At 52.0% G+C, this 9,250-nt stretch overlaps 1 protein-coding gene across 3 annotated transcripts; it reads left to right on the top strand.

Annotated features, from left to right (window-relative positions):
* The first annotated feature begins 2,355 nt into the window (after positions 1–2,355).
* On the top strand, positions 2,356–8,522 carry RNF26 (ring finger protein 26). Of its 3 annotated transcripts, none has more exons than XM_039496772.1 (2): positions 2,356–2,500; positions 3,074–8,522. In XM_039496772.1, the coding sequence occupies exon 2, from the start codon at positions 3,109–3,111 to the stop codon at positions 4,618–4,620; it is 1,512 nt and encodes a 503-aa protein (XP_039352706.1). In that variant the 5' UTR covers positions 2,356–2,500; positions 3,074–3,108; the 3' UTR covers positions 4,621–8,522. The 3 variants fall into 3 exon arrangements, with proteins under 3 accessions (XP_039352706.1, XP_039352708.1, XP_039352707.1); XM_039496774.1 differs by lacking the exon at positions 2,356–2,500 and adding an exon at positions 2,541–2,629; XM_039496773.1 differs by lacking the exon at positions 2,356–2,500 and adding an exon at positions 2,542–2,661.
* Positions 8,523–9,250: the final 728 nt, after the last annotated feature.

A 9,250-nucleotide genomic window follows, 5' to 3' on the forward strand; every position in this document is an offset into this window, starting at 1 on the left:
CTCAGGGAGGGGAATAAAGAGGGGTAGCTGCCCTTGTCTTGGGGGAAGTAAAGGGGAACTCTGGGGGTGGGAATAAATGGAGGGCTGCCTTCACTCCCCCGGGGGAATAAAAGGAGACCTAGGGGACTAGGAGGGAGGCACCATTCCCTACCTTTTGGATGTGTGTGTAACCAGGGGAATAGAGGGGAGTTGTGACCCAGGAACTGCCAGAGGCACTGACACGCTTCTCGGGGCAGCCAGGGCTGTGAGTCTCCTTGTTGCCACCTGCCTCCAGCATGTGCGGTTCTTGCCTGTGCCAGCTGGATGTTAGTTCAAGCACTCTCCTCTGGGCTACACCAGCCGTGCCTTTGCCCTGTAGGTTGACAATCCACATACCCCAGCCCGTGACTCCGCTATGGTTTCCAGCCCCTGATCATTGCATACCCACAGAAATCCCAGAGCCTCTGTTCCCAAAGAACAATGTGTCCCGATTTACTAGTTTTACCTTAGCCCACCCCGTCTGTATCATACCCAGCACTTGAATTCAATGATAAAACAAAAAGGAAATTTATTTAAGAAAGAACAGAGATTCAAATATAAACCAGTGTGAGAAATGGCAATGCATGGTTACATTTAAAGCAACATCATTTCACTCATTCTTGATCTAAAATTTAAACTTCTTTAGACAGGGAGAAAACTTGTTAGTTCTCTCCCCTGAAGTTCTCTCCCATATCTTCAACTAAGTTTAGCTGAGATCCACTTTTTCTGAAACCAACTCACTGCCAGTTTACTTCCTAGGTGAAGAATCCCAGAGGGTGTCTCCCAAATACTCAAGAACAGACCTTTGATGTTCACCTGAACATCAGGTCGTCCCACACACCCGCTATTTACTTCTTCCTGTTAATTTCCTCTTTTTTGAAGATTTCACAATCCTTCATTAGCATTCGCCTCAGACTGTAGATGGAAGCCCATTGTGAACCATAGACTACTTAATTTACACCTAAACAGACAGTGTAGTTGTAGCCCTGTAGGTCCCAGGATATTAGAGAGACAAGGTGGGTGAGGTAATATCTTTTATTGAACCAATTTCTGCTGTGCGAGAGACAAGCTTTCGAGCTTACATAGAGCTCTTCTTCAGGTCTGGGAAAGGAACTGCTAAGTGTCACAGCAAAATGCAAGGTGGAACAGATTGTTTAGCATAAGTAGTTAGCACATATTGTAAGGGATCATTCAAGGACCATTCCTTTTCCTGAAAAGAAACCTACACAATACTTTCAAAAGATGAGTTTGGGAGCTTAAATTCATTATTCAGCTAGACAACGAAAATCATGGACTGAACATAGACTCTGGATTTATGGCTTATTACAACCATCTGTAACCCACTAACCCCTTCTTTTTGTCCTATGACTGCAGGGGGTTTAATGGACCACTTCACCTTGAATGAGATTAAAAAGACAGGGACAGTCCAGTTTGGAAGAGGTAACTGGGGTAGGGGGGAATATGACAGAGGACTATGAAATCATGAATGGTGTAGAGAATGTGAATAAGGACATGTAATTTACCTCTTCACATAACACAAGAATCAGGGGTCACCCTATGAAATTAATAGGCAGCCGGGTTAAAACAAACAGAAGGCAGTACTTCACATAGTGCACAGTCAGCCTGTGGAACTCATTGCCAGGGGATGTGTGATGGGCATAAGTACAACTGGGTTCAAAAAAGAAATAGATACGTTCATGGAAGATAGGTTCATCAGTGGCTAGTAGCCAAGATGGTCAGGGATGCAACCCCGTGCTCTGGGTGTCCCTAAGCCTCTGACTGCCAGAAGCTGGGAGTGGACGACAGGGGATGGATCACTGGATAATTGCCCTGTTCTGGTCACTGCAGCTGAAGCATCCGGCCTAGGGTGACCAGACAGCAAGTGTGAAAAATCAGGACGGGGGTGAGGGGTAATAGGAGCCAAAGATCCCAAAATCGGGACTGTCCCTATAAAATGAGGACATCTGGTCACCCTCCTCTGGCCCCGGCCACTGTCTGCAGACCGGATCCTGATCCAGCTGCACCACTGGCTGAGCCACTATCGCAGTGGGCAGGGGGCGCCCGGGACGTGAGCCCACACTCCGCCTGGGGGTGGCAGCGCTACCCGAGGTCACTGGGACACAGCCCAGCCCAGCCACCCCTCTGCCCAGGGTAGGACACTGTCCCTTTAAATCCTCAGCCCAGAGCGTGGTTTTAGCCCCAACCACCCCTCCGGAGCCAGAATTAGCCAATCAAAGGAGCCTCGGGACCCATAGGCCACGCCCTTACGTCGGAACGTAAACAACACCCCCCGGAGTTCTTCAAACAGCCCAATCAGAGCGCGAGGAGGGCGGATCTCGCCTCCCATTGGCCGGCGTCCAGCCCCGCCCACTCAAGATGGTGGCGCCCATTCGAGCCGAGGAAGCCTTGGGACGTGGATAAGGCTAACCCCCCCGCGGGGGGAGGGGGAAGCGAGCCGGGACCCCCCCCGTGGGAGAGCGGGGTGAGGAGCTGCTCCCCCCGCCGCGGAGGGATGGAATCGCCCAGCCGGCACTCCCGCGCCCTCCCCGCAAGGGGGTGACCCCGCCCCCCCGGGGGGGCGCTTAAAGGAATCGCCGCTGACAGGAAGGGGGTGCGGGGAGGCAGGAACCCCCAAACCCAGAGGTTCCCCCACTCTTACCGCAGGGGACCCCCAGATTAGAGACAGAGCCCCTCCCCCTGAGAAACAGACCCCTGCGACCCAGAGACCCCCCCCATATTTGGCAGCCAGCCCCCCCCCACCCTCACCCCCACAGGACCCCCAATCCTGAGGGATTTTAAACCCCTACCCCTGCTGGGACCCCTGTCTGAGAGTCCTCTCCCCAAGTCTGGTAGCAAGGGAACCCCCGCTCCCCTCCACCAGGACCTTGAAACACTAAAGTGACCCCCACCCCACCTCACCTCCCCAGGCACATTTAGTCTCTTCTCCCCCAGCTGCATGGCAGGGCCCTCCCCATCCCCTGGGAACCGTCCCCATCCCCCTGCGTTTCCAATCAAAGCCTGACCCTTCTCTTCTTCTCCAACCCATCTGCTCTAGTTCATGCCGGGACCACCCTCGTCAGGGCACGAGCCATGGATCTAGTGTTCCTGGTCATCAACGGCATAGGGATGGCCCTGGATTTCCTGGGCCTCCTGCTCAACGTGAACTTCTTCCTGGTCTCCACCTTGGTCTCAGTGCTGGTCTGGCTCATCACGTTTATCTACAACCTTCCCAATGCACTGGTGGCTAGTGTGATCCACTGCTGGAATGGGACTTTGTTCTCCTTGGTGTACCTGGTGGAGGCACTTTGCTGCCTGGCCCTGAGCTCTGTCCAAACTGTCACCGGTCTGTTCCGAGGCTTCTGCTCCAGCCTGGAGAGTCTGAAAGTGATTGGGAACCTGTTCTCGCACCTTGTCCTGAGAAGCAAGGAACTTGTGCACCGAGGGCTCTGGAATGTGGTTGGCTCCGGCCAGTCGCTCCTGAGGCAGGTATGCGAAGTGTTTACCATTGTCATGAGCCTCCTCGCCTACTTTGTTAACAGCATCATCAACATCTGCCTGATCGGCACCCAGAATCTGGTGCTGGTCCTGTGGGACTCCATCATCAGCCCTTTCCTAAGAGTCACAGACCTCCTTGCTGCCTTCCTTACTCACATGTCTAGCAGTGCCATTGCCATGTCCATTCTCGTGTGGTCACCCTGCCAGCTGGCATTCGAACTCCTAGAGTCCATGAGCAAGCTCCTGGTTAATGTCTTCCTCCTGAATCTTTATGGCCTAGTGTTGCTGGCCCTAATTGTCACAGTCTGCACCTTAGTCCTCAACCCTGAGCTGACAAGGACGCTGGTCAACCATGTGTTGGGATACCTGAATACCTTGCCTTCCTACCACCGCCTGCGGAGGGACATCTGGCGCCTCTATCAGATTGTGCTCTTGTCGCTGGGGATGGTTGTGAGCTCCCACGCTTGGCGCAGGGTAGCAGGCTGGAGTCTCCAAATGGCCAACTGGAATGGAGGAGGCAGAGCAACAAACCAACAGGTCAATCAAGCACCACAAGGTGCAGAGCCCATCCAAGGCAGGCAAGGTGCAGCTGCAGCCGTTCATAGGCGAGTTGCTCCTGGAGGAGCTCATCAGGGAAGACCAGGGCTGCCTGGAGCCAATCAGCAGGGTGCAGCCGGTGCCCGTCAGGTGCAGCAGCTGGCAGCCAGAGGACATGGGGACCAACATGGCCCGAACGTTGAGCAAGGATCAAATGCGCAACCAGCCTCTGGTCGAAACGCCACAGCAGGGCAGTGCCTCCAGCCTCCAGGCGAAGGACCAAGCACATCACGAGCCAAAGCTCTGAGGAAAGAGCAGCTGAATGCTTCGGAGGAGGACAGCGAGGATGTCGCTCTGGAGAACGACCCGTGGATGCTCCTGAAAGAACAAGAAGAACGTAAAAAATGTGTCATCTGCCAGGACCAAACCAAGACAGTCTTGCTCCTGCCCTGCAGGCACTTGTGCCTCTGCCAACAATGCACCGAAATCTTACTGCAGCAGGCCATCTACCAGCGCAACTGCCCGCTCTGCCGGCAGATGATACTGCAGACTCTGGACGTGTACCTGTGAGCTCGGAGTGTCGCTTAATCTACATTCCACCGGGTTTACCCGTAGTGCCAGCCAGCACAGGAGAATCCTGGGACCCCAGCTTCACGGTGGTGTTACTTTCTGTGCCAGGTACCAAGCAGCAGCTCAGCACTTCCTATGCCACCTGGAGTTTTCCAAAGAACCGACAATGGCATCAAAACAGAGAGAACGTTAGAAGCTTCGTTTCACTAATACTATGGTGTAACTCGCTTGTCGCTGCCGCTGGAAAGCACAGTAGCCGATCTCAATAATGGACCGGAAGGTTTTGGCAGTTGAAACTTCCATATTTCAAGGACTTTTGCCCGGAATGCAGACTCTTCCTCCGTTGGCTCATCATACAGAGTATCCAAAGCAGAGCTTGAAAAAGGATCCAGACACTTCCTAGCCAAAGTCTTCTATGAAAGATGGAGGCTGTGCCCTGGTAAGAAACTCAGCTGTTAGGAAAGGGCAAACTCTGGGATTCCAACCCTGCTGTTAGGAGCAAGGGAGGGCTCTTGTGGCAGGCTTGGCTAGTGACTGCCTGAAAATCTTGGCATTGCTCCTCTTCTCTCAGCTAGGGAGAGGGAGCTCTTCTTGTGCCCATTTACCCTCCTGCTTTCTTGTAGGGAGGCAGGAAGGGAGTTGAGTGGCTGAGAGCCTGCAGCAGCAGAGTGAAATTGACAAGGTCTCGGTCAGTTTCACAGCAAACCACAGTGCTGTCTTGTCAGTTTCACACTGGTGCCCCAGGCTTACAGGCCCAGATTCTCAAAGATGTTTAGGCTTCAATTGCTTATCAATTTCAGTGGGAGTTGGGCACTGAAATACTGTTGAGGATCTCAGCTACAGCCCCTAACGAGTGGGCAAGTGCATCTTTCAAGCCTGAGCCGAAAGACTGGCTAGTGATCTCCACAGCGAGAGGCCTATGTGGCTTTTGGTTGCAGAAGCACACCCTGTGCAATCTTTAATCATTCCTTCGGAAACTGTCACAGTATTTTGGACCCTGGTGCCATCTGGGGTCTTTATTTTTCCTTTTTCCCCTTCAAAAGCTGGTAATGCAGGGAGAAAATTACTAGGCTGTGGGATTTTCCAAGCTCATTTTCTCCATTTCTCTCAGGGCCCCGCCTCCTCGAGAGATGCAAGTTAGAAGCCAAATGTTGCTACTGGGGAGAACACAAACTCTTCCCAGTTTAACTTACAGTAGAGTTAAGTCAGCACTTCCTTGGATACACTAGCATGGAATTAGCACAGATCACCTATGCAAGATAGCACATTCCAGACTCTTTGCACAGCTTTTTTTTGGGAGGGGTTTGAGTGGGTTTTTTTTCCTTTTGAAGATTTTCTTCTCATGAATGTAGTGCTGTCTTAACAGCCATGGAGACTGAAGGCCTCCATTTATCCACAGAACAGGTCCAGCTTGGACAGCAGCAATGTGAGCATCCACACCTCACTGTACCTCCCTCCGCACTCGGAGGGTCCCCTTTAGAAGGGACTTGATTCTCTGTGGCCTACTCAACCCATGGCCTTTACTGAGACTGCTCTAGAGCCAACCCGTTGTGACAGCTTTCACTGTCTCCCAGTCTGGGTTGGAATTGAAGGAGAGGACTCCGAGGGGGAAAAGCTCCAAATCCCAATGCTGGACCTCTAAGACGTGCAGGTTCTGGGGAGCAAGTGCTTTTCGATGTGCGATGAAGCTGTGATTGCACATATAGGGGTTGTAATTTAGAGTGGGATTCTATAGCGTTGTGTTTTACCGATGGCCTGAAATGTGAACCGTATGCTGAGCTCTCCTTTGCTTTTCACCATCCCCCTGCAGTGAAACTTAGCAGTATTGTCTGCACTGGGAGGCCTGGAGGGCCTGTCAACATTTTGCCAGTAAGCGTAATTCCAAGAGATCAGTGAGCCGACAATTAGATATTTAAACTAAAACCTTCTCGTGTTCCCGGATGCTTGAGATGGGTTATAAGAGTGCCAGAATCAATTTAATCGTCAGTGCTTAAATTGGAAAGAGCCCCTGGACCACAATACAAGAGTCTGAGGGATGTTTTTATTCTCTCTCAAGCTAATAAATAATTGATGGTTGGTCTGACCCCAAATGAAGCCCTGTATTAAGGCCAGAGAGCACTTGGGGAGGATCAAATGAGTTTGTTTACACTGCAGAATTCTGTGTCATAACGAGATGCAGGCTAGTCGGTGTGAATGTAACTGAATAGTTACAAGCACTTCGTGGGACGGTGTTACAGCCGCACGGTGAAATGCTGGCTGTACTGATGGCAATGGGAAAATTGACTTCTTTAGGTGCAGGATTTACCCCGGTCTCTCTAAGGCGTTAGCATATGGGGCGGCCCCTGCATGGGGGCCAGAACCAAAGAGTTCTACCAGGGGCAAGGCACAGCACGCCACACAACAGCCTGTAGGAGACCACCCATATTTGTGTGCTTGACGGTCTCAGGGAGGCTGATCCAGGTGTTGGCGGAGAGTTGCCATGTTTCGGGCGGGAGCGTCACCTGGCAGACAAGCGTGAAGGGTGAGATGCAGAACCTGCGAGGTTAAGCTTCTAACCTCAAACGCTGCAAGGGAGCAGTGCTGCTAGTGGGCCACTGAGACATAAAATGACACAGCTTTCAGGTTCTGATCGATTCAAAAAAGAATCATAGACCAGCATTTGAATGGCTGCTGCGTGATGCCGCTGGCAAGGGGATGAAAAATATCCTTCTCTGCCCCTTCTGAGCACCTTACACTTGAAATCTTGCAAAAGCAAGATGTCACTGAATCAAGTTCTGCCCTCGCTTGTAACCCACGCAGCCAGAGGTCCAATCCAACCCGCAGCCAGAGGTCCAATCCAACCCACAGCCAGGCTTGCGGTCCTTGTGTTTACAATCTTTTACTTTGCTATTTTAAAAGAAAGGTTTCCTTCTCCCCCCGCTGCAGTTTGTTTCAAATGTTGCTTTCCTCTCCGTCTGGCCAGTCCCTTTCACTTTCCGCTTCGCCTGCATTGGCAAACACTTCTGGGGGATGTTGAAATCCGAAGGGAGAATTGTTTATTTTCTGTGAATTCCCCTGGAAACGGTCTGAATGATTTTTGGAGTTTGTACAACCCTCCGCCCCCCCCAATCACCACAAGAGTGTCTCGAATGGTGGTTGCGGGGCTGGGCCAAAGCTCTCTCCCAGTGGTACATGTGTTCTGTCTCTTCAGAAAGTGCTCCAGTGCCTTAGTGCTGACTGGCTGGGCGGGGGAGACCATACCAAATAAAAAGAAGTGGGGAGTAGCTGCATTGCTAAAAGCCCAAGTTTATTTTATTCATGCCACAAGTTGCACAGGCGCAATCTAATACAATAGCACGGGTCAGCTGGTGTAAATGGGCAGAGAGCTACGCCCATTTCAGCCTGAGGAGGATCTGGCCGAGGAGGCTTCTTAGGGTCTTGGGGAGGTGCAGCGTCCGTAACTGTACGTAACGCTTTCCACCTGCTCCAGCACAGCCGAGGCTATTCCGCTTCTTCCTAACCGTCCGCCTGGGACGCTGGAGTCAGCCAGAGGCCTGCGCAGCGAACCCGCCTCCCCTTTGTAAAGTTAGCCAGACCCTCCCGATTTGTGCCTTTGTAAAAAGCTGGCTCCCTCACTGCTGCTCTCTGGCTGCCCTGCTTCAGGGGGTTATTTTGAGCGATTGCTTTTCTAATGCAGTCCCCTGAGGGCGAGAGTTTCGTATCAGGCTTTCTGGGGGACTTCTCTTCCCAGAGCTCACTGCTGCTTCCCTTCCTACCCAACCTTTTTTGATGTTTTAAAAGTCAGTGTCTTTGCCTTTTTAGGGGCTGTTTTTTGCTGTCCAGAAAAGCTGTGTGTTTTAAGGTTAACTCTTTGCACTACGAACCTGACTCTGCACATTAAAGTCTCCTTTGCAAAAACCAAACTGCCCACGGCCCCGTTCTTAGGAGTGCGCCGACTGGGGGAGGGTCACCTCCCTACAGGGATACGGGGATTGAATGTCATTTCTGCTCATCTCTGGCCCACTGGAAACGGGGGAAAGCCCTGCAGCCAGAGATCCCAGGCTCTAATCAGCAGGGAACCTGCAGCGTTAGCAGGAGAGTTCTGAGCAGAACCGACAAGGATGAAGAACTGGTGGGAGTAGGCAGAGAGGTGGCTGGGAGGAGAGTGTGCTGGTCCTGCACACAGCCAGAGAGGGTGAGGAGGAGACACTTCAGGCTGATCTGGGGATGGTGTGTCAGGGGTGTGCTTGGGTGTAACACACAGTTAACGTTCAACTGGGGAAGCTTTGGCCACTAGCATGCACAAACGCAGCCACTGCTGTCGTTTGCATTAATGCCCCCCTGCACCATCCTTCCTCCCCCCCTCCCTCCCGCTTCCCGGTTGTGTGAAACAAAAGGAGCAGGTAATACAAACCGGCCGAGTTCTCGGTCAATATCCCCGCCCTCCAGCCTCTTTCAGAGCTGGCTTCCCTCACTCACTGGTATCTGTTGTTTCTATATATGTTCTTGCAAACAGAGATCAGGCCTTGGGCAGCGGGGAGAACCCAGCAAACAGGAAGGCTTCAGCATTTACAAGTCAGCTGGGTTTTGAGTTATGCTGTATGGAAGGGAACAAAAAATAATCTGAAATTAATTAATTTTTTTCCCAGCA

The sequence above is a fragment of the Mauremys reevesii genome, linkage group 12 (assembly GCF_016161935.1).
Source record: "Mauremys reevesii isolate NIE-2019 linkage group 12, ASM1616193v1, whole genome shotgun sequence".
Classification (NCBI taxonomy): domain Eukaryota; kingdom Metazoa; phylum Chordata; order Testudines; family Geoemydidae; genus Mauremys; species Mauremys reevesii.

Bases quoted from the DNA above. Each gene is read 5' to 3' on its own strand.
- RNF26 (XM_039496772.1), top strand. From the start codon at position 3,109: ATGGATCTAGTGTTCCTGGTCATCAACGGCATAGGGATGGCCCTGGAT.